Source organism: Ceratotherium simum, chromosome 36, assembly GCF_057802395.1.
Source record: "Ceratotherium simum simum isolate JZ-2026a chromosome 36, ASM5780239v1, whole genome shotgun sequence".
NCBI classification, from domain to species: Eukaryota; Metazoa; Chordata; class Mammalia; order Perissodactyla; family Rhinocerotidae; genus Ceratotherium; species Ceratotherium simum.
This window is the reverse complement of record NC_141935.1, coordinates 16,321,982-16,347,918: the sequence shown is the minus strand read 5'-3', so window position 1 is coordinate 16,347,918 and position 25,937 is coordinate 16,321,982. Positions and strand designations below refer to the sequence as shown.

At 37.0% G+C, this 25,937-nt stretch overlaps 1 protein-coding gene across 2 annotated transcripts in view; it reads left to right on the top strand.

Annotated features, from left to right (window-relative positions):
- Positions 1 to 25,937, top strand: part of GPATCH2 (G-patch domain containing 2) — a 181,195-nt gene that overhangs the window by 96,627 nt on the left and 58,631 nt on the right. For both annotated transcript variants that reach the window (XM_004439660.2, XM_087424361.1), the window contains exon 6: positions 11,525 to 11,592. In XM_004439660.2, coding sequence (XP_004439717.1) covers positions 11,525 to 11,592 — 68 coding nt within the window. The remainder of the gene's footprint in view (positions 1 to 11,524; positions 11,593 to 25,937) is intronic.

The window sequence follows — 25,937 nt, the reverse complement described above, 5'->3', positions numbered from 1 at the left end:
ATTGCCACAGCATGGCCACCGATGAGTGGTGTAGGTCCATGACCAGGAACCGAACCCAGGCCACCAATGTGGAGCCCGCAGAACTTAACCACTAGGCCACAGGGCTGGTCCCTGTTCTCTCTTTTTTGAAGTGCGATTGCAGTTACGACTGAATACACACAGCTTTAGCAGTTGTTTAATCTTGATTGGTTTCATATATTTTAAGTTTGCAACATGTCAGCTAGCATGGTTTATATTATATAATTCTTCAGAATCTTCTGTAGCACCTAACAAAGTGCTGGTTATGTAGTAGTACATGATCAATATCTCTTCTCTTTTTGTGGATTCCTGAGCCACTGAATGGCATGTTGTTTTTTTAAGAATAAAGGTAGAATTTAATGGCTATAACTGGCATTATTATTATTACTAATTAGGGGTTGAGCTTGGTGCCTGTAACAAGATGCTCAAATAACAGTGGCTTGAACAAGAGAGGGTTTTGTTTTGTTTTTTCCCTCATGTCCTGGGAAGGCATTTGATGGCTTCGTTATCCAGATAAAGAATGGCAGGGCAGAAACCTGTGATTCTTTTGATCTTTCACTCCTAGTCCAAAAATGGATGTTGTTGGGGCCAGCCCCACGACATAGTGGTTAAGTTTGGCATGCTTCACTTCGGTGGCCCAGGTTCGTGGGTTCAGATCCTGGGCGTGGACCTACACCACTGATCAGCCACACTGTGGCGGGGACCCACATAGAAAACAGAGGAAGATTGGCACAGATGTTAGCTCAGGTTGAATCTTCCTCAAGCAAAAAAAAAAAAAAGGAAGATTGGCAACAGATGTTAGCTCAGGGTGAATCTTCCTCACCAAAAAAAAAAATGGATGTTGTCTGCATCCCAGGCAACCTGAAGTACAAAGAAGGGCACAGGGCACATGCCAGCTAAGTAAATCCCATTGAAAGAACTTTCCTTAAAGCTCCATCCAGTGATTGCAGGAACTTCTTTTGGCCAGAACTTACCTCACATGACCACCTCTGGCTGTGTGACTGATTTTATTAGGCAACCAGAGCTAAGCTAGATATTTACTTCTTTCAATTTAAAGCTAATTCCACTAATAAGTATCCCAAAAATATGAGAGTCCAACTATGTGATTTTTTTATTGGCCAAAGGATATTAAAAGTTACAAATTATTATTTGGAATTTGTGTTGCCATTCATTGAGGAAAGACAGGATGTAATATACTAAGGTTATACTGTTATCTATTAACTAATATTTGATTTCTTTTTAATTAATTCATTCACTCATTTGTTTATACCTTAAAAAGCAGTTTGCATATATTTCTACTTGCACTCTTTTTCCCTCCCTCTCAAGTCACAGTTACATACATTTCTTTTAAGTTATAGAAATTTTTTAATGTAATTGGCAGTATAATAATCAGGTCCTGAACTGCATTGTACAAGATTGAGTGGTGGCCTGCATGTTTGGTTCAGGAGAAAAGCTTGTAGAATATAATATTTTAAGTATTTTATTTGCTAAATGTAAACCCTATTAAGATATCAGTTTAAAAATGGGGTGACTATCAGCATTTTTCTTATAAATTACTATAAATATATCCTTGAGATTCTTAGAAGCCATCTTTTGTGTGTGTGTGTGAGGAAGATTAGCCCTGAGCTAACATCTGTTGCCAATCCTCCTCTTTTTGCTGAGGAACATTGGCCCTGGGCTAACATCTGTGCCCATCTTCCTCTATTTTATGTGGGACGCCTGCCACAGCATGGCTCGATGAGCAGTGCATAGGTCCGCGCCTGGGATCCGAACCTGCGAACACCGGGCCACTGAAGCAGAGTGCACAACTTAACCACTACACCACGAGGCCAGCCCCAGAAGCAATCTTTTAAACACCAAAATGAGCTGTAATTTTTTTTCTTATTGTGAATTAAAATTCCATATAACATCACTGTCAGCTTAAGTAGGAAGACATTGGCTAGTTTATAAAGGCAATTTGAAAAACAAGAAAAATAATATGCAATTCAAAAAAGTTTTTGCACAACTGATAACATTGTCATACATTATCAAATAATTAGTGTGGAAAGAAAATAATTTTAGCTGCATGTGTTTCAAGTATCAGAATAACTTAATTTATAACTAAGCACTGAAAAGTTTTCCTAATCTGTTTATATTCCTAAAGAAAATTTTTTAATATACGTGGTAGAATTTTTGTCCAAAAAGCTATCTTAATGATGTTTTATGTCATCAATCATGTTTGCTGAATATCTTCACTGTTATGTCACCCTCGACTTCTTCTACTACCAAAAGAAAATTTTTTTAATTTCACATGTACCAGGGTTCTCAGTATGTTGTAATTCTCATTAGGAATGAGAACTATTGAGTATATTTTTTGTTTTTTAAGTTCTATCCTTTATATAACAGACTCTGTATAAGCTAAGCTCCAAGGAGAAAACACTTTCTAGCATCTACTTTCTATATATGGGACTTTTTTTTTTTTTAATTTCTGCAGAATTGCTAGAGATGGGAAGGAAGGCTTCAAAACACCCATTAAAATTTTTATTTATTGTCTGAAATTCCTTAAATAGTTGAACATTACTTTTAAAAGCATTTTGAATGTCCAGAAAGATAAAAGGATTTTTATAAACAAATTCCTTGGCAGGAGCTACATTATGTCCTATATATTTCAGGCTAATAATAAGGGCTTACAGTGGGTCAGTGTGTCATATCCCAGTGGTGTCTAGTGAGATGGAGGGTTATCTTATATGTCAGCTCGCTAACCCTGTGAACAGTTTTAAGCGGGCAAGATAATGGGACTGAATTCTGAAATGAGGGTTGGAATATACTGGAATATTGTTACATGTGAGAACAATAAGTTTTTAAAATAAATATAGTCACCTTTTAACATCATTAGGCATATTTGATAATAATTTTTAACGGGGTATATTTTAAGTGGATAGATTGGGTAGAGTATGAAGTGAATCAAATATATAATTGTATGTTTAAAGAGATAAATTAAAAAATCACAAATTCTACCATGCACAGGAGACTTTTATTAATAGAAAGCTGCTGAGCAAAAATGGAAACATTTTTTTCTTCTCTATTATGATGACTGAATTAACATTACCTAATATTAGTAAGGTTTCAGCTTCTTAATTGCTGTTTGAGGTTTTGAGTGTAAAATTACTTCTACCCAAACACAGGTGCGATTAATATAGAAATCTTTAAAATTGCATTGCCTTACTATGGTTCCAGGATAGTATCTTCATAACCCCTTATATGAAATATTAATGTCTCTTTTAAAACCACAAATTCTTTAAAAGATTTTTAATTCAGTCTTTCTTTGTATTTTCCTGCAAAGTCAGTTTGCCAAACCTAAATATACACTCAATTTTGAGAAAAGTTTGTGTGTGCGCGTATGTGTGTGTAATGAACCTTAAGAAAATATTTATTTTTAAATGTAGATGTGAATTGCTTTATATGAATTAAATAAGATAATCCACATTTATACTATGGTGGCATATAAATTAGAATTTTAGAAGATGTATAGATTCTGAGTATAATCTAAGTATATTGTAGTGGAATGAAATTATAAAGTTTTTTACACCATCTTATGCACATTTTGTTTATTAATTTGGCATTTACTGTTATAAAAAGCAGGGCTTTATGCACAATGGATTTTGCATAAATATATGTTGACCTATGCTTATTTTCTTGACACTTATTGTATTGCAAGCATCATAAATGAGTGATTTAGGAAGGCTTTGGTCAGCCAGCAGAGGCCACTCACAGCTTGCTACTAAAGCCGGGCAGCAAACTGAAAGTCTTACTTTAATCGCTGTTGGCCGTCATTCTGAGCTGGTTAATTTTTAGATTCTTACTCAAAGAAAATTATTACCATGGAGCAGTATGGAAAAAAGTTGTTGCTGTATTTGTCTTTTAATTATGTAGTGATTAATCTTTTCTATTAAAGCACTGAGATCATCCATTATTAGTGTATACCAGAAATGAGAATTTATGCACTTAATAATTAGAAGTATGTATTATTGTCCTAATAGGCCAATAATTCTAAATTCTTAATTATTAATGCTGACTTATTTTAACCAGGAAAAAAACTGTTTAAAGTGAAGATTTAAAATAAGTACATTATTTAGTTTTAGATTAAAAACATAACAATTGCTAATGTCATATATATACATAGATGTGTGTGTGTGTATATATATATATATATATATATTTCTAAACCTTCCTCAGTTTAGTGTAATTTGCATTTTGACAATTCTTTTAGAGAAATATATGTGCTACTATTCCTTGAAAACGTACTGAGATTACTTCCGGATTACCTGAAATCTGTCTTCATTCACTACTCCGTGTGATGCTGACAGTGAAAAGGTTAGCATCTCCCCTTTGACATGTAGGATTCCTGCTAGGAAGGCTAATCCCCAATTGAAAGGAAAGCCTTGGGCTTCATGTGCTTTATTTCCTGTGATTTTTTGATTCTTTATGAAACTTTTCTGGTTTGAAGATGTAATCTCGCATTTACATTGATATCTGGTTTTGAAGGAAAAAATAGTCCAAGTTCTCTAATTTTCCAAGTTCCTTCACATATTCTCATCATGGAATGTTGAGATGTTTACTCCTTTCTAGTACCATTTTTCAATTCTTGACTCGTTTGGTTGTAATGACGAGTAGTGGAGCCATTTGTTATTCTCGTTAGTCTGTCCATAACACGTGCTGACACCCCTGTTTGAGCCTCCATGCTCACTCTTGCCTATATTTAAAATAGCCCCATAGGTTACCCTGGAGTCACAAGTAAGGACCAGAGTGTCCTTGGATGTATAATTCTAGGCTGGAGATTTTCCAAAAGTATATTCTAGATTCAGGCCAGTGTGTCCTGTGGCAAATCCCCAAATACAGAAATCACTTGTTTTGGTGTATTGTCTCCCTTGTGTAGCCCCCTATAGAGGGAAACATAGTAGGTTGTGCATAGGACAACTTGGGTTCAATTCCAGCTCTGTTCAGTCTTTGTGATCTGGGGCATGTGACCCTCACCTCAGTGTTAGTTTCCTAATCTAGGATTTGGGAATAATCTTGTGTCTTCGCTCTAGCCGTCTTGCTTGTGAAAACACCTCATAAACCAGCAAGTGCTATAAAGAATAAGAGTGTTATCATTAATGACAATAATAATACTTCTACTTATTGTATTAATTCTTGATGTATCTTGGGTGGTTGTTATCATCACTCAAGATGATAACATCCTTTATCTTTCTTTGTTGGCTTATTCATGCTTACATCCTTCCAAGTATTAAAAATTGTGTAGTAAAGGGACCGGCCCAGTGGTGTAGTGGTTAAGTTCAGCAAACTCTGCTTCGGCAGTCCGTGTTTGCGGGTTTGGATCCTAGGCACAAACCTACACCACTCATCAAGCCATGCTGTGGCGGCGACCCACATACAAAATGGAGGAAGATTGGCACAGATGTTAGCTCAGGGCCAGTCTTCCTCACCAAAAAAGAAAATTGCATAGTAGAAACAGTGCAACGGTGTGGAACTCTTAACCTTGACAAACGGAAAAATCATCAGATTCACCCCCTGTGTTATATCCACTACAAGATAATTTAGCAAGCATGAAAGTTATGAATAGTAGATGCCACATAGATCGTAATCCTAATAAGAGCTTTTTCCTCTAAAAGATGTATTTATGTGAGCTCTGCTGATAAGAGCAAGATTGTTTGTGAATATTAGTATATTTAAAGATATGAATGATGATAAGAAGTTGGTGTGTATTTCTGCAATGTTATTAGGTTTTATAAAATCCCAAACTTTGAGGCATTTTCTTAGTTTGAAAACTAAGTTATACTGTAAATTTAGTACAACAGTTTTTTAAATCTCACGTAGTTCATTTGTTCTCAGAAATGATTTGTCTTCCTTCCTGAATATTCCTTCCAGGAGGACATTGTCTAAAGCTAAAAACTCCTGGTAGGTAAGGTCTTATAGTGACCCGTCCCTAACATCTGACATCTTACCAGGCACACATCAGGCATTCTGCATGCCACTATTACTTTTTAGTTTCTTGTAGCCAGTGAAGAGGATTTTTCCTGGTCTGCTATATAAATCCACATTTTACGTTAATAGAAATCTAGACAAATGAAGGCAAAATCTGAATTATCACATGAATTATTTACTAATACATTTAGTCTTTAAAAAAACACCTTAAGGGGCCGGCCAGTGGCATAGTGGTTGAGTTTGTGCATTCTCATTTGGCGGCCTGGTTCGCCAGTTCGGGTCCTGGGCGCAGACCTACTCACCGCTCATCAAGCCATGCTGAGGCAGCTTCCCACATAGAAGAACTAGAAGGACCTACAACTAGGCTATACAACTATGTATTGGGGCTTTGGGGAGAAAAAAGAAAAAGAAGAAGATTGGCAACAGATGTTAGCTCAGGGCCAATCTTCCTCAAAAAAAAAAGACACTGGATTTAGAGGAGTTTCTTAACTTGGGACTTTATCATGACATCAAAAAGATGAGCTGAATGTAACAATATAACTAAAATCACCCAACTGAACAGAACCGTATACCACTTACCATATGGTAAATTTAAGCATGATTTTGTATACACAGTAGGTAACTAGTAAATATTTGTTGAATTGTGTCAAGTAGGGCAGTTTTGGGTTCAGAACAAGGAACTATGAGTTATGCCTAAGAAGCTGGAGAGAAGGATCACATTGGAAAGCAAGTAAGGCTCTGGTTAGGGAGGGCTCTGATTGCATTCCTCATTAGTTTTAGTTTTACTTTCAGTGTAGAGCTGGGGATGGCTCTGGAATGAGAAAATTGACATGTGAAAAGCAGCAATTTAAAAAGTTGAATTTGGCAAGTTGGTAAAATGGATTGGAGCAGGGAGAAAGAAATTGCATACAACTCCCTTCTCAGAGGTGATTTTTTTCCCCTTATTCCTCCTAAATCAGATAACTACTTTGTCTCCCTTTAATCTTGTAAATGATATCCATTTATGCTACCTGAATTGTCATTTTTTTGTATTTGCTTTAAAAGTAATTCTAAAGTAATTTTTACTTTTTTATGTGTGTTGCTTTAAAAGTAATTTTAATGTTATTTTCTTGAATGTTTTCCATCCCCAAATAGATTGTGCTTTTTGTAAATTGTACCATTCTGTAATATTATATATGAGAATAGATGACACAATGAAATATTTTATTAATTCTCCCAACTAACTTGTAACAGAACGTGTTAGAACACCAACAGAAAACTCAGGAGCCCTCATTTGAAATACTTTTGGAGAATCTTCCTTTATTCTTCTGCATGGGGTTAAAAGATAAATGTTTCACACATTCATTTTAATAGCCATGAATTAAAATTAATTACTGGAAAACATTTAGAATATTATTTTCTTGGGCTTGTTTTTTAATGAAGATAAACATATAGACTAGCAACTATAATAAGTTTCCATCCACCTCTTTGCTCTCCTCCCCTTACTTCCTAACCCCAGGGTTTAATGTCCTATTTTTAAGCCTGTTTTTGTTGAGTTGTTTTCCTTAATATCTGTCACAAATATTTGACTGACACATTTGTGGAAGGTACCAGGGGGCCTTCATGCAGAGCCTGCTAAACTTGAAAGGCTTGTTTCTTTCTTCAAAGAAGTTGAGTCAAGTTAATAATGGTCCTTCCACTAGCAGGAAACTTCTGGGTCTTGACAAACTGGCAGGGAGGCTCAAGCAATGTCTCCCTATAGCCTGGAGGCTGGACGGATTTGATTGACCAGTCTTTACAAAATGGAAAGGCCTTCTTTTGAATGGCAGCCTGCCACTTTAAGTGTTTGTCAGTGTGGGCACTGAAGCAGAATAGCATTTGGAAAGCAAATAAAATATAATTGAAAATGAGAGCAAAGTTGAAGGGGAATGGCTATACTAGAGGAAGAGAAGAAAGGATAATGGTTTCTTGTACTTAGATGAGGACATAAAACGTCATTAATTTACAGAAGGAATCTTAATCATTGAGAATATGAGTAGGAGACCATCCATACTGAACAACCTCTTTCTTAATCCCATAAGACCATTGTGTCTCGGATAAGTTTACCTGATTTGGGAAGTAATTTAGTCAACTATCTAGTTGTAGAGGAATGGGATGGAATGTGTGGGCTTGGTAATAACAAAATGGAAATGAAATACAAAACCAACTGTTCTGTTTATCTTTTGAGAAAAATCATAAAATTGATGTCAATAAGTCAGTGACTGCAAGAATAAATTATTTTAATGTATCTAATGAACTTGAGAAATAGATATTTTGTCATTGATATCATTTAGCTAAATTTCCCATATATTGATATTTATTGACCTTATGAATTTTGATAGTGGTGCTTGTACATCTGTTATTAAATTTTCATCTAATACTACTATATTCCCATTTTCTGAGGTTGATAACTTGATTGTAAATAACAATAGCGAAAACTAAGACCCATGTGGTCTTTTAGCATTATAGTTTATTTCACAATCTAAAAAGGCCAGAAATAGACATAAACAACGTTATCTAAAGACGATCCATTCCTTTCTAGCTTTGAGTTTTTTTTTTAATTTAATAATTTGTGTAATAAACATAGGTGATGAAAAGAAATATACCTACTTTATTTATGATTGCAGTCACTATTGATGCAGTAATATTTAACAAATGAATCATAAGAATTCCGGGCATATAGTGTGACGTCTGAGATTATCATCAGTAAATATTGGCTAATTGCATGAATGATTGTCTCCAGAGTTTTAACAAATAACAAGAATTTATTGTGGATATACTGTTTCTCATGAAGAATAGAATACCTGTTCCCTATCTAATCTTGTGGAATAAAATCTACTTTTTCTAACAAATAAACTTCACTATGTGAATATTTATTGGATATTTAAAGAGATTTGGTTTATTTTTAGTTTGTGATTTCTTTCTGAGACATTTCTGGAATAACTGGAAGGCATATTTTTTGGAGAATAAAATAATCTCCATGCTTAATTGTTTACCAGAAATTAAGACTTTGATCTGAATGTTTAAAATTGCTTCATTTTATTTTTATGTATAAAGATTATTATCTAACTCTGAATTATAGAATTTTTGAAAGAATTCTATAAGAATGTTTCCTGACATTTTATAATACTTTGAAGTATCTACTAATAATCAGTCACGTTAAACACATGTTTTCAAGTTTAAAATATACTGGAATTCCAGTAAAACACTCCTTTCCACAAGCTGAATTCTATGTTAAGGTCTATTCTCAGATTTTCAGTCAGGGAGTCTAGTCACTAAAGTACCAAAGGTTCCCAATGGAAGAACATTTTACTCCTGAGGGACATTGACTCTAAGAAGATCATCATGTATGGATCTCTGTTGTTTTATTTCATTAAAAAAAATTCTAAATTATGCCTGTTTGCATATCTTTAAAACAAAAACTGACTTGAAATAACAGCAAAGGATATTCACCTCTGTTTTTTTAAAAAAAACGGGCCATGTACTACGTAAATATATAAAGTCATCTAAATATCTGCATTTCATACTGTAAATCTTTTGTGAGTTAATTTGCAGCAATTGAATTGAGCTTATAGTTTATATATATATATATATATGATTTGTGAGAAATACATAGTATGATTATTTCTGACTGGAGTGAAAGCTTACATTTGTATTGTGGTACAAATTAGTTACAAATTCTGTTTTATTTTATTCAGTTTCATTGTTTTCATCAGGCAATTTATCACATGGGTGTATGTGAAATTTCTTCATTTATTAAATTTCAGATTACGTGTTTCAAGCCAGAGCAAGACTTAAACATTTATCCATAAGTATAGCTTCAGGTAAACAAGCAATTTTAGCCCTGAAAATAGCTTCTGCTTCTGTCAACATGTTGTTTATTCTTTCTCTGAGATAAAAAGTTCAGTTTTCTGATATTTGTACCAAGATAAAGTCAGTAAACAAGATTAATATAGTGTGGAAAAGGTTGTCAGCAGCCCTGGCAAAGGAAATAAGTTGCCTGTACATAGAACAGACTGTAAACTGAATAAAAGTGTCAGGTCCACCATGAGATAATGTGATCATGAACCTCTAACAAAGCATGACATAGGCACAGTCGGCTTTTCTCATAGCCACAGTGGAGAAAATGGATTACTGTATTCCAGGGATACCCACTGGAATAGCGTGAAAACCTCATTTTAAGATGAATGCAGGATGTGGTCCTGGAGTTGAGCCACATGTTTACCTGTGGTGCTCAAACCATAGGGTTATTAATGTCATCATCTGTGCGTATTTCCAATTTTTGCATTTCTTGGAATTTCAGAGTGTATACTGGCATCCTTGTTACACAGGTCATACAAGAAGAAATAAATTTTTGAAAATGTTACTTTCTTTTCATGGGCATTTTTCTGCCTCATCGTGCCTTTTTTGATTCTATACTTTAAGTGGCACTTCTATAATTATAGAGAGTTTTTTTTTTATTATGACAGAGCATAACTTAAGACCTTTTGTTGTAAGTTTATGTCTTGTCGATTGTGTTGGTAGATTCATTCTTGTATGGTGCTGCTTACGTTCCCTTTGAGAACTCTCTATAAGACAGGAAACTTGTGAAAATTTTTTTTAAATGGGAGTAGGTTACATTATGAAAACAATTTTTTTTTTTTTTTGGTGAGCAAGATCGGCCCTGAGCTAACAACCGTTGCCAATCTTCCTCTTTGTGCTGAGGAAAATTAGTCCTGAGCTAACATCTGTGCCCATCTTCCTCTATTTTATATATGGGACACTGCCATAGCATGGCTTGATGAGCGGTGTATAGGTCCATGCCTGGGATCTGAACCTGCGAACCCCAGGCCACCAAAGCAGAGCACGTGAACTTAACCACTATGCCGCCAGGCCAGCCCCATGAAAACAATTTTGAACCTTTAATTCTTTATCAGTTTTTAAATTTTATTTAGAAATAGAGGAATAAAATATTGTTCTTTTAGGTGAAATTACATTTTGTTCTATATAAATACACAGATAATTCCTGACTTTTTGGGAAAACTGTAAAAAGGACTAGTGACTACTTCCTTGACTTAACTTTTTATATGCATTTAAATGTGTATGTCATAATGCATGTTATTTATATTTAGGAATTAACTACAAATACATTGATCCTTGGAAATATCATTTGCTCAACACCAATCTAATAAGTGAACCTCTTTTTATTCATGTATGATTAAGTATATGTGCAGGTGATTCGTATTTGGAAATAAGAGTTGGTGGTCTAGTTCTTAAGAAAGAACTTTTTTCTATCATAGAGGTACTTTTAAAATAGTCTTAAAATTCTAGCAGAGGAACTACACTAGACCAAAACAAGTAGAGCATTCTTACCAGGAATTAAATCATACATTTGGACTGTGCAATTTTGCTTACATTTTGAGAATTAATATTATATTCTCCATTTTAGAGTGGATGCCCTCAAATGGAAATATCCCTATTATTCACCGTCTTTTTAGAAGCTCATCTGTGACTTATTTTTTGTTTTTTTAACTCTTCCTTGCAGATGACCACTCCTGGGCCCGTCAGTAACAAGAGGATGGTTCACTTTTCCCCGGATTCTCATCACCACGAGTGAGTTGGCACTGTACTCATATAACCTTGTTGCTGTATTCCACATCTCTCTTTGGGGAAATTGGTAGCTATTGCTAGTAAAGGTGATTTAATTTGTTTCTTTCTTAAGAAAGACTAACTGTCATACACCAGTGACAGTTGTGCAGGACCGATTTCAATGAAACCCATGGCAGAAATTTGAATAAAGGTTGTTAAATACAGATATTCTATTATTTGCGGTAAAATTTGAAATGTATGCATTATTGAAATTCATATATTATCTTAAAACATTTAAATGTTCATCACATTAAGTAGCATCAAGCTCTCCTCCTCCTCCTCCATCCTGACTCCCTTCCGCCCCCAACTCTTTCTAAAGCACTAAAATGAAGAGTACTTCATTTTTTCTCATTATTTTTTTTCTCATTATTTCTCTACTCTCTGCTCCTTCTCCACAGGAGCTGTGAAGGGACCAGAATGTATTTCCATTTAGCAACAAAAGGAAGAGAGTAATTTACTAAGTGATTCCAAAAATTGAGCAGTTGAGCTTTGACTTGGGTGAATTATTGAGTGAATTCTAGATAGAATAGATGCTAATTCTATTTCCAAATACATCTTTGTTGGAATAGCTTAAATACGTTATCTATGTTGGCTCAATACCACATGTCTCCTGTGAAGTTGGTTGAATTTGAGAAAGGCCATAAAGTATGGAAAGACATGAATTAATTGTTGAATGAGTTTTTTCTGGCAAGCAATCCTATTAGGATCCATTGGATCCTGTTTTTTAAATCCACTCCTTAACAAATATAAAACAGAAATTATTGTTCAGCTATAGCTTATTTAATATGAATTATTATATAACTTATGTAATACAAAATATTTTTATTTAGAGAGGTTATTATTTTATATAGATATTTTTATAGATTATGATATCATAATCTTCCCTTTTAATAGCTTATTTCATTCATTTTTATTGTCCTTCTGTCTATTGTCCCTCAAACAGAAAGAAAAAAGAAAAAGAGTAAAGCATTTATTATCTCAGAATGACAACCAAAAGACTTGTGTATTTTCTTCTTAATTTTCTGTTCTGATATAAAACAAAAACTCTAGCAAGTAGATTTGAGCCATTTTTAAGCCAAAAATTGTATTTGGTAACGACTGTAAATGCTCTGAGGGCGTGGTATTATCACCATTGTAATCCTATGCTAGCAGTGCCTTGTGGACAGTAGATAGCTGTGGAGTGAATGAAGACATGAAAGTGTAAATTTAAAATAGGACAAATTGGATAATGTCAACTGAGTATTGCTTCTCAAATTAGCATGTATGACCCTCGTTGTTTTCTCCTGACGTCCCTTCCACACCAGTCTCCCAAGTGGTTCTCAGTCAGTTAAATAAGATTCTCTGGGGGTGAAACTCAAATGTCACTATTTTTAGTTTCCTAGTTTATCCCAATGTGTTTGATTACCATTCTATCAACACTCAGGACCAAAATGGCGTCATTTTACTCCCTCACATCCTACATGCTACTGGTCCAATTTCTTCAGTATCTCATGCTGACCCTATCTTTTCCACTTCCTACTCCATTATTTTAATTAAAGCTCTGTTATCTTTTATATTCTTATAGGACCCTAGTGAATCTTACTGTCCCTGTTCTCCCACTATTTCAATACAGTCACTCATCCCATAACAACGTTTCGGTCAACAATGGAGTGCATGTACAATGGTAGTCCCATAAGATTGGTACCATATGTCCTAGGTGTGTGGTGGGCTATACCATCTAGGTTTCTGTAAGTACACTCTGTGATGTTCGTACAACAATGAAATCGCCCAACAGCACATTTCTCAGAATGTATCCCTGTTGTTAAGTGACACATGACTATACGTACCACTTACTTCTACTACTCAAGTTCAGTTCTGATCCTTTTATTCCCCTACTTAAAACTTCCAGAACTGCCTTTTGCTGGTGGAGAAAACTCCTTGGCATATCATTAAACACCCTCCACAATCTGGCGCCAGTTACCTTTCCACCTTATCCATTCTCTCTTGCTCCTAACACCTATGGTCCAGCTATCTGGTCTGCCTCTATTCCCTGAATTCCCTACTTCCCTCCCGCCTTTAGCCTGGGATACTGCTCATACATTCCGTCCTACCCATATTTATCAAAATCCTGTTTGTTATTCAAGATGTATTAAAAACCATCTATTTATCAGAATGTACTAGGTTCAAGTAACAGAATACGAAACTAACAGTAGCTTAAACTGAAAGGTTTTGTTGGGTTTTTTTCTCACATAAGAAGTCAGGAGGAAGGCAGTTCCAGGGCTTGTTTAGTGGCTTAAAGATATTATCAAGAGCCAAGCTATTTCTGTTTCCTGCTTTATCATCTGTATTAGTCTCCCAGGGCTACCATAACAAAGCGCCACACACTGGGTGGCTTAAACGACAGAAATTTATTGTCTCACAGTTCTGAAGGCTAGAAGTCCAAGATCAAGGTGTCAGCAGAGTGGGTTCCTTCTGAGGGCTGTGAGGGAGAATCTGTTCTATACCTCTCTCCTCACTTCTTGTGGTTTGCTGGCAATCTTTGCTGTTCTCTGGCCTCTGCTGCATCACCCTGATCTCTGCCTGCACGGTGTTTTCGCTGTGTATGTATCTGTTTCTGGGTCCAAAGTTCTCCTTTCTATAAAGACACAGAAACAGATATATAAGGACATTTTATAAGGTCATGTTGGATTAGGGCCTACCCTAATAACCTCATTTTAAGTTGATTACCTCTCTAAAGACCCTATCTCAAAATAAGGTCATATTCTGAGCTACTGGGGCTTAGGACTCCAACATACCTTTTTTGGAGACTCAATTCAATGCATGGTATCATCCTTATCTTTTTTTCTTATGTCCTCATGTTTACTGCCGCAGGCCTATACTTCCATATATCATGTCTACTTTCAAGGCAGGAAGAAGAGGGAAGGACAGTGCTAGCAGCTCTCCAGAAGAAACAAAATTCCTTTCAAAATCACTCGCCCACCTTCCCTTAATTCTCATTGGCCAGAACTGGGTTCCTTGGTGACCTGTAGTTTCAAGGGAGTTTGGGAAAGTGGGTATCTAGCAGAGTTTTAAATCAGTCATGATTGATTACTTGAGTTTGACACTTAGTTGCCCCTAACAAAATAAGGGTAAGAAGAAGATACTTTCGGCTGGGTAGCTGCTAACAAAATTTGTCATATTCAGCTCATTGACATCTCAACATCTGCACACTCTCTTCTCCCTTACATACATACTTTGTGGAATATCTTTCCTGCCTTTCCCAAAGGAGACCACTTCAGAATCTCATCTAGTTACTTTATCTATCTCAAAATCTCATCCAGGACTGCTGAGTGACATGAAATTTTAATCAGATCTGGCTATGGCTCCTTGTAGTATGGTGGCCTGTAAATTAAAGGTGCCTGCATATACAATATAAAATTGTGGAGAAGGCAGGCTATTTCAACAAAAGCTCCCATTCAGGAAATGGAGCACTTAATACTCAGCAGGCCACAACACATATATCCAATTTGGCAAGTATTCTGCCTTTTTGACTTTCTTAAACGACCTTCCTTGTTATTTATACTCTTAACATCACAACTGATATGTTCATTGCACCAGATGCCATCCCAGGGTAGTGCACAGTTTTAGCTGCCCATTTTTTTTTCAGCTTTATTGAGGTATAATTGACAAGTAAAATTGTAATATATTTAAAGTGTACAACATGATAATTTGATATATATATACATTGTGAAAGGATTCCCACCATTGAGTTAATTAACACATCCATCACCTCGAATATTTATACCTTTTCTTTTTTGAGGGGGTGAGAACACTTAAAATCTACTCTCTTAAGTTTCAAGCATACAATACAGTATTGTTAATTATAGTCACCATGCTGTACCTTATTTATTTTATAACTGAAAGTTTTGTATCCTTTTACTAGCCTCTCCCTATTTCCTCCACCACCGCCTACCCCTGGAAACCACCATTCTACTCTGTTTCTATGAGTTTGGCTTTCTTTTTTTTTTTTTCCCCAATTCCACATAGGTGATACTGTGCAATATTTGTCTTTCTCTGTCTGGCTTATTTCACTTAGCATAATGCCCTCAAGGTCCATCCGTGTTGTCACCAATGGCAAGATTTCCTTGTTTTTAAGGCTGAATAATACTCCATTGTATATACATGTATCAGATTGTCTTTATGTCTTCATCAGTCGATGGACACTTAGGTTATTTTCACGTCCTGGCTGTTGTGAATAATGCTACAATGAACATGGGAGTACAGATGTCTCTTCAAGATAGTGATTTTCTTCCCTTTGGAGATATACCCAGAAGTGGGATTACTGGATCGTATGGTAGTTCTATTTTTAATTTTTGAGGAACTTCCATACTGTTTTCCAGAGTGGCTATACTAGTTTATGTTCCCATCATCAATGTACAAGGGTTCCCTTTTCTCCACATTCTCATCAGCATTTATCTCGTTTTTTTGGTAATAGACATTCTAACAGGTGTGAGGTGATATCTCATGGTGGTTTTGTTTTGTTTTGTTTTGTTTTTTTGTGTGAGGAAGGTCAGCCTTGAGCTAACATCCATGCCAATCCTCCTCTTTTTGCTGAGGAAGACTGGCTCTGAGCTAACATCCGTGCCCATCTTCCTCCACTTTATGTGGGACGCCACCACAGCATGGCCTGACAAGCGGTGCATCGGTGCGCAGCCAGGATCCGAACCCGGGCCGCCAGCAGCAGAGCGCGAGCACTTAACCTCTACGCCACGGGGCCGGCACCTCATTGTGGTTTTGATTTGCTTTTCCCTGATGATTAGTGATCTTGAGCACCTTTTCAAGTACCTGTTGGCCATTTGTGTGCCTTCTTTGGAAAAATGTCTGATCAATAGAAATATATCTATTTGCACATTTTTTAATTGGGTATTTGGATTTTTGCTATGAGTTGTATGAGTTCCCTGTATCTTTTGTATATTAACCCCTTATCAGATATGTGGTTTGCAAATATTTTCTCCTATTGCATTGGTTGCCTTTTCATTTTATTGATGATTTCCTTTGCTGTGCAGAAACTTTTTAGTTAGATATAATCCCACTTGTTTATTTTAGCTTTTTGTTGCCTTTGCTTTTGGTATCAAATACAAAGAAATTATTGTCAGGACCATTTTCAAGGAGCTTACCCGTATGTTTTCCTCTAGGAGTCTTAGGATTTCAGGTCTTACATTCTAGTCTTCAATTCATTTGAGTTGATTTTTGTGTATGGTGTAAGAACCTCAATTCAACTAAAGCAGAGAAATTAATGTCTAATTTCTGAGAAAAACATAATATGTTAAGTGTGCAAATTCACATTTACTTATTCTGTTGACTTTCTGAAAATACAAATATTAAAACGTGGAAAATAAAATTAATATATGACTACCTATTTTTAAAAAATATTTAAGGCATCAAATGGGGTTACTTTTTATTCACTCCACCTCCCTTTATATACTGACTCTAAATGGTTCCAGAATTTTTTCTGAACTTTTTTCCAATCACTTATGAGATACTTGTTTTTAAATTGAGCAAATATGATTTATTAATTGATTTTTAAAGTGATATTTTGCTTTTATTTTATTTTAAAGTAGAAGATATTTACCTGAAGAATTGTATATAAATCAAAATTTATTTTAAATGCACAGGGATAGCTATTTATAATCCTATGATTAATTCCTTTATAGAGCAAATATTCACCCTTTATTTCATCTTTTGTGTAAATATTGAGTTTGCTTAAAGCAAGATTTAAAGGTTATGTTCATTGGGAATACTTTTACACTTTGAAATTTAGCATCTATTGCTTTATAATGAAAGTGGCTTTAACTTTAATTGAGATAAATAAGATATGCTGGATCAATTCCTCCCCTGATTTACTGTGATTCTCTTGAGTAAGTTACTTCACTTACATGTCTTAATTTTTAGTTATAGAATAAGGATAATAACAGTCCTTTCTTGTATAAGACATTTTTACAAGGCACTTATATAAAATATAGAAAGATTATTCAGCTAGGTGTAAAACATTTCAAGATGATGATGATGCTTTATTGGGATAGTATATTTTATTTTTCAGAGTATTTTCATATGCACCTCTCTCTTCAGTCTTTTCACTGCCTCTGAAGCAGTCATAGAAGTATTACACCCCTATTTTATAGATAATTTGACTTTTTTAAAGTCAATTAAAGAAACAAATATATTAAGCATCTATTATATATTTGATAACATGCTACACCTATTGGGGGATCCTATAAATATTGCCCATGAACATTGGTGTCTCTACTGATGTTTAGGAATAAAAAGATATTTATCACAAAAATTCACAGAATGAAAGTTCACATATGACAATATTCCACTGTGTACTGTGGGGGAACAAAATTAATATTTATTTTAAACACCTACTGTATGCCAGTTTCTTAGTCTTATTTAAGCTTCCCAGAACTATAAGGGAGGTGGAATTAATTTTATTTTATAGATGAGGAAGGAACCAAGTATAAAGGAAAAACTCAGATTTTTTTCTTCCTACTATTTCTCTTCTGTGTGTCTCCTTTACTACTCACACAGAGCACTTCGTTTCTGATACTTATGGTCACCAAATGTGTGAAGGTTTTTCCCACAACAACAAGCAAGTCTGCAAGATGCCAGCTGGGTGTCCTACAGTTCAACTCAATTCTGACACTGTTGAGGGTTCAATCCTACAAGACTTCTGCCCCCACTTCAGATGCCAGTCACAAACTCAGGCTGTTACCTGTGCTTCTAACCCACTGGCTACAAATTAGAGGTTCCAGTGATCCCCTCCAACTCAGGATGCCAATCACAAGTCCAGGTTGTTACCTGTACTTCTGACCTACTGGCTATAAATCAGAGGTTCCCACCACTCCCTCCTTGGTTCGTTTAATTTGCTAGAGTGGCTCACAGAACTCAGAGAAATGTTTTACTTACTAGATTACTGGTTTATTATAAAAGGATGTTACTCAGTAACAACCAGATGGAAGAGAGGCAGAGAGCAAGGTATGGAGAAGGGGAGGGGAGCTTCCATTCCTTCTCTGGGCACACCATTCTCCCCATATCTTCATGTGTTCACCAACCCGAAAGCTCTCTGAACTCTGCCCTCTGGGTTTTATATGATTGATTAAACCATTGGCCACTGGTGATTGATTCAACCTCCAGCCCCTCTCCCCTCCCCGGAGGTCAGGTGATAGGACTGAAAATTCCAACCCTCTAATCACATGGTTGCTTCTTCTGGCAACCAGTTCCCTTCCTTAAGTGGGGTCCAAAAGTCACCTCATTAATGTGACAAGAGACACCTTTGTCACTCTCCACACTGAGGAAATTCCAAGGGTTTTGGGAGCTGTGAGTCAGGAACCTTGGACGAAGACCAAGTATATACGAGAAATATATTTTGGTCACCTAAATGACCAAATATATATTTTTATTATAAATCACAATATTGCACCAAGACTCAGAAAATAAAAGTAATTTGCCAGAGTTCACCTAGCTAGTAAGTTCCAGAGCCTGTATCCAGATTTAGATCTTTCTGATTTTAAAACCCATGATGTAGCAAACACACCAGGCTAAACTTCTTGGATTTAAATTATAGTTTAATAAAAGAAATGAAGTTTTAGAAGGGCTTCTTGAGCATAGTTTTAGAATTGACTTTTGTTTCATAGAAAATTCAGTGAATGAGGACTATCTTTACATCCTGGTCATATGGTCCACAGATGCCACAGATGGTCCACAGAGCCTAAGAACCCAAAAAATCTTGAAGACCAGCTAGCCCAGTGCTCTTATTCTTCTACTTTCGTATAGAAGAACATGGTGGCTCTAGTTGATAAAACTCTGCCCTATATCTCAAGTCATTCATTAGCCATTCATTCAGAAAATATTTATGAGGGCCTACTATGTGCTAGGTGCTATACAATAATGAACAAAACAGACATCATTACTGTTCTCGTGGCACAACCTAATAAACATTAATCCAAAAGCACAAACATAAATGTATAATTATATACTGACATGTAAATGCATTATTCTGTACTGAAAGGAGAACTTTAAAAACAGGAATTTCAACTAGACACGGAGATAGGAAAGGCTTCCTTAAGGACAACAAGCTTCAGATGAGATTCCCTAAGAACTAAGCAAATGGTGGTGAGAAGAGCATTTCAAGCAGAGAGAATAACACTTTCTGTGTTCAAGAAACTAAAAGGATGCTAAAGTGAGTGAGCAGAGAATGTGAGGGAAGAGAACGTAGTATGTGATGAGACGGGAGGAAGGTAGGCAAGAACCAGATGATGCTAAGCCTGGTAGGCTGTGTTAGGAATTTTTTCTCCTAAGAGTAGTGGAAAGCCACTTAAGACTTGGGTTTGCTTTTGAATATTTATTTGTTTGCTTGAGGTGTGAATAACTAAATATTCAGAATTGAACTTGGAAATGATCGCTCTAGCTCTGCAGTATGATGAATGGATTTAAGTTAGTAGCAACAAGGAAAGTTGTGACTTTCCACGTAAAACTTGATAGTTTGGACTAAAGCAATGCCAGAGATATTGAGAAGTGGGTGGATTTAAGAGGTGCTTATGAGATAATGAACTCACTGATGATTTCAATGTGAGAGAGAAGGGTGCCCAAGATGAGTTTAGCTGTCCACTGGAAGATTGGTGCTGCATTCATTGAGCTAGAGACTACTAAATAAAGACTTGGTGTGGAGGAAAAAGAATATTTGGGGAGGTATTTATGTATTCATTAAAAAATACAGTAGAGGGCCAAGCCCGGCAGCCTAGTGGTTAAGTTCAGTGCACTGTGCTTCAGTGACCTGGGTTCGGTTCCCAGATGTGGACCTACGCCACTCGTCTGTCAGTGGCCATGCTGTGATGGCAGCTCACATACAAAAAAAGAGGAAGATCGGGGGGGCCAGCCTGGTGGCATAGCGGTTAAGTACGTGCACTCCGCTTCAGCGGCCTGGGGTTTGCAGGTTCGGATCCCGGGCATGCACCGATGCACCACTTGTCAAGCCATGCCGTGGCAGTGTCCCATATAAAGTAGAGGAGGATGGGCACAGATGTTAGCCCAGGGCCAATCTTCCTCAGCAAAAAGAGGAGGCTTGGCATCGGATGTTAGCTCAGGGCTAATCTTGCTCACCAAAAAAAAAAAAAAAAAAAGAGGAAGATTGGCAGCGGATGTGAGCTCAGGGCAAATCTTCCTGAGAAAAAAAGAAGAAAAAATGTGTATGGAATAAGCCCATCACATGTTAACACAAATAGCATATTTTTATGAAAAATAGCCATCCTTTCTCACCCCCAAACTTGGTGAGAACATGACATTGTTTTTGCAAATCACTTTAATGTCTGGCTTAATAGATGGCAGCTAGATTCTCATTGCTGCTTCTGCTTTCAATTTGTGATGAGATGTTGTTTTCGTTGAAGCATGTGAAGAATATCCAGCCCTACACAGACATGTAGTTGGAAAAGGGAGGAGTATTTTAATAGCCTTTTCAGATCACTGTGGATGTTCTTTGATACTACTCCAAAACACAGAGTGGTTGTTTCTCAAAGGTTAGTTATAATGTGTAATCTGAAAACATATCAATGAACTTGTTTTGCTCTATTACATTGAAATCCGTTGGTCTCTCTTGAACTCTGAATGGATCACTTATGCACCATTTAGTAAATCACACTTTGGTCATTTGGAAAAACTTAAATTCATTAATATCACCGCAACAGACTTTAAGTACTGGGAAACTGTCAAGTTCATGGCAGCAGTTACAAATTTTCTGAAAGTCTGAGTCTGATTCTTGCTTGAAAGCTCAAATTTTATCATTAGTCACAAGTCGTTATTTTCCTTAAGTTCAGAAGCTTGAGTTGTTTAGTTTTCAAGAAAATGTCTTCCAAATAGCCAAGTATAAATAACCATAGTTTGTCCATTAGTCATTCCTCAAGCTAAAAATGATGTTCCATGGAAACAGCGGCTCACAAGTGCTTTCCTTGAGACAGTTGTTGTTCTTCAATATGCAGCTGAAATACTTCATGTGTATTTCCCATTTGACCACGAAAATATTTTTTAAAGTATACTCGCAAGTTAAGATTTAATCAAAATTTTTATTGCTCTATCAAGAATATTCTTAAGTGAAACTGGCTTCTTTTTTCTTTTCCTACAAGTTCATGGCAGTGAAGAATACAGTGACTACTAGTTGCAGGTATTTCAGGGACCTCCTCGTCCTGTTCAGGGCCGCATAGACTACGCTTTGAAGACAACACTTTGAGAACCACTAGCAGAGATAGACTCAAGAATATCAAAATTTGTGTATCACTTTAGGCACTGGATGTCATCTGGAACTCCCTGTCACTGTCTTCTGCATTGACACATATGCCTTAGTCTTTTGACATCCCCAGTTGTAGATGCTACCAAGACCTAATTCTTACCTAGCCATGTGGCTTTTTCTTAGTACTCTATCCTCTCACCCTAATTTTTATTTCCATACTTTGATCTATGAAGTTCTGTTATAGGATACTGACTTAGGAGTTTAGCAGATATTTCTACTTCCCCTTTCCCCACCACCCCCCCTTTCTGTTATATACTTCTTCATGCTTACAAGTCTCTTCAATAAAATAGTTATGGTTCATAGGGAAGATGTTTAGTGCAGCAGATTATATCCTATTTCCAAAGTTAATTCATATTTTCAGTGATAATTTATTAGACTAGTGCTGTCCAGTAAAACTTTTTACAATAATGGAAATGTTCTATATCTGCACCGCCCATTATGGTAGCCACCAACCACATGTCTGGAGCACTTGATATGTGGCTTGCGCAACTGAGGAACGTAGCTTTTAATCTGAATTTAAATAGGCTACCATATTAGAGAGCACAGATTTAGACCATTATATATACATATATATATGCACAAGACCCACTGTTAATATAAAATTATGCTTTGAGTCAAAAAATAGAAACTGTATAAAAAAATAGGAACTCTGAAAATAAAAATCTGTATTATAAGCTCCTATAGCTCTTTCCTTATGAAAAGTACATTTTAGGAGACCTCAGTTAAGAATCATGAGGTTGGTTGTCCTTTTATCTAGATATAATATTAACTGACTTCTTATGAAATCCTATACATTTCTGCTACTTGTAGACCAACAGTGTGGTTGGGGAAAAGAGACTAAGGAACCATGAGAAGGAATTAATGTGGAACTGTGCGTCTGCAAAGATTTTAACTAAAAAAACCTTCTTCCCTAAGGGTTTATTGTCTACTTGTTACTTAAAAAAAAAAATTCAAAAAAACAACAGCTCCCTTCCCCTCTGCAGTTACCAGCCATAACCGCTCTACTCATACTAGGAAGAGCTCAATAGGTGATGACTATTCCTGTTATCAGCAGGATAGGTGAGGATTAAATGAAATGATGTATGTCAAGCTTTGTTCCTGGACGTGCCCAAACTGCATCTGTGTACTAGAGGGAGAACTGAGTTTGGAAACCACATTCAGCCCCTCCGATTCTTGAGAACAGGCAATCCAGCTGTGTCTCTCCGCCTGGCCATTCCCTGCAGTTGATCAGTTGCAAACTCTTTCATGCTCCCTCCTCCTAGATATGTTTTTCACAATTAACCCTCTTGTGAGTCCCCTTGGGAATCTTGGCTCCAATGTAAATAAATGTAGATAATGCCTCTGCCGCTTCATCCTCTTTCATGCCCTTTCTTCTCCCCTGTCTTTGCATAAATTTAACTCTTTGGCTTTCAAGGACACTGCTTCGTCTGTATTTCCTTATTCCTTCATTTTTTCACTAAAAAGTTACTAAGTAACTTTTATTTTCCAGGAGTACCAAAAAAAGGGGGGTAAAACAAAACAGAACAAAATAGAAAAACTACTCCCCCCACCAAAAAAAAAATGATTCTAATTAAAGGCAATGAAGGGGAATGGTGGTTAAGAATACAAGGTGTGGGGACCGGCCCTGTGGCGCAGCAGTTAAGTGCATGCACTTCGCTGCGGCGGCCCGGGGTTCGCAGGTTTGGATCCCGGGCACACACCGATGCATCGCTTGTCAAGCCATGTTGTGGCGGCGTCCCATATACAATGGAGGAAGATGGGCACGGATGTTAGCCCAGGGCCAGTCTTCCTCAGCAAAAAGAGGAGGATTGGCATCAGATGTTAGCTCAGGGCTGATCTCCCTCACAAAAAACAAAAAGAATACAAGGTGTGGAATCAGACAGCCTGGGTCCAAATCTTAACTCCAGTACTTGCTAGCTCTGTGACTTTGAACAGCAATAGAACTATTTCATAAGGTTGTTGTGAGGTTTGAATGAGTTAATCTACGTATGACCATTAGCATGGACCAGCACGTATCTAACATTTACTGAGTGGTGGTGGTATTTTTACTGCTACCTCTCTTACTACTATTTCATTTCTACAACTACTGTTCTGTTATTGCAGTTATCGTTATCCCTCTCTCAAGGACCTCCGATATTTTATCATGATAAATAAACTGCAGTATGTAAATTTAACTGATTTGATGGAGATGTGTGCAAAGACACTGAAAGTTTGGAAGAGAGTAAGTTAGACAGGCTGCCCAAAGGAGGTAGCTTCTAGCCTTCTCTCTGTCCCTTAAACCCGAGGGCCTAGAGGCCACCACTTTCCCACCACATCATTGCCCCTTCCAGATCATTCTTTTTTCACTCCTGTGTACAAGTCCTATCTTGTTTCAGGTTCATACTACCATCTTTTCCTCCTCCTTTGCCCTCATTCATAGAGGACTTTGGCACCTGTGCCAGTCTTCCTTTCTGCATTGACTTCTGCTCTCTAAGTTGGTGACAGTATGTATAATGGGTTAAAGGCACAGGAGCTTTGGAATCAGAACCCCTAGGTGTGAATTCCAGCTCTGCTACTTAGTCATGAAATCTTTGGCAAATCACTTAACCTCTTTGAGCCTGTGTTTTCATTTGCAGAATGGGATAGTTCCTACCTCATGGGATTATTTAAGGATTAAATGAGAACAGTGCCCGGCTTTATTAGGGCTCCATAAATATGGGGTTGTCCTATTTCCAGCAGAGCTGTGGTGAGCCCTGGCTGATATAATATATGCTGGCATTTAGCACAGTTTGCTTTCCTCCTTGAGTCCAACGATCTTCATCTGCGTGCATGAATATAACCATCACTCAGAACTAATCTAGCTCTGAAATTTTAAACTATTCTATCATTTTCTCATCACGACCTAATAGTCTTCCAGCTTTTTGTTTTTGTTTTCTCTTATGCTTACTACCCTTGTTCCTTAAACTCATCAACACTGCCATTCCAAAGGTCCTCCATTTTCTCCGTGATCCTCCTTGGGGTGTCCTGTCCTTTCTGATTTAGCCTCTGTCCTTTAGTACACAGCCTTCTGTATCCTCACTGTGTATATTAGTTTTCTATGTTGCATAGCAAATTTCCATAAACTAGTGACTTAAAAGAATACCCATTTACCAACTCACAGTTCTGTCGGCTACAGTAATCAAGACTGTGTGGTGTTGGTAGAGCAATGCACACGTAAATCAATGGAACAGAATAAAGAACCCAGAAATAGACCCACATGAATATGCTCAACTCATTTTTGAGAAAGGTACAAAAGAAACTCAGTGGAGGAAGGAAAGCTTTTCAACAAAATTAAAACTTTTGTTCTGTGAAAGACCCTACTAATAAGGTGAAAAGATAAGCTACACACAGGGAGAAAATACTTGCAAACCACATATCTGACAAGGGCAGAGCTCAGCTGGATTCTCTGCTCAGTGTCTGAAACCACAGCATCAGCCAGCTGTGTTCTCATTTAGAGGCTTAAGTAAGAAAGAATCCACTTCCAAGCTCATGCAGGTTGCTAGCAGAATTCAGTTCCCTGTGGTTGTAGGACTGAGGTCCTAGTTTTCTTACTGGCTGTCAGCCAGTGATCTCTCTCGGTTCCTAGAAGCTCCTCTCAGGTCTTTAAGATCATGGCCCTACATCTTCAAAGCTAGCAATGGAGAATTTTCCTCACGTTGAAACTCTCTTTTTTTTTTTTTTTGGTGAGGAAGATCAGCCCTGTGCTAACATCTGCCAATCCTCCTCTTTTTTTTGCTGAGGAAGACTGGCCCTGGGCTAACATCCGTGCCCATCTTCCTCCACCCTACATGGGACGCCGCCACAGCATGGCTTGCCAAGTGATGCGTCGGTGCGTGCCCAGGACCCGAGCCAGCGAACCCCAGGCCGCCACAGCGGAGCATGCGCACTTAACTGCTTGCGCCACCAGGCCGGGCCCTGAAACTCTCTTTTGCTTTGGATCTCTTTCACCAGGAAGAGTCCAGTCCCTTCAAGGCATCACCTGATTAGCTTAGTC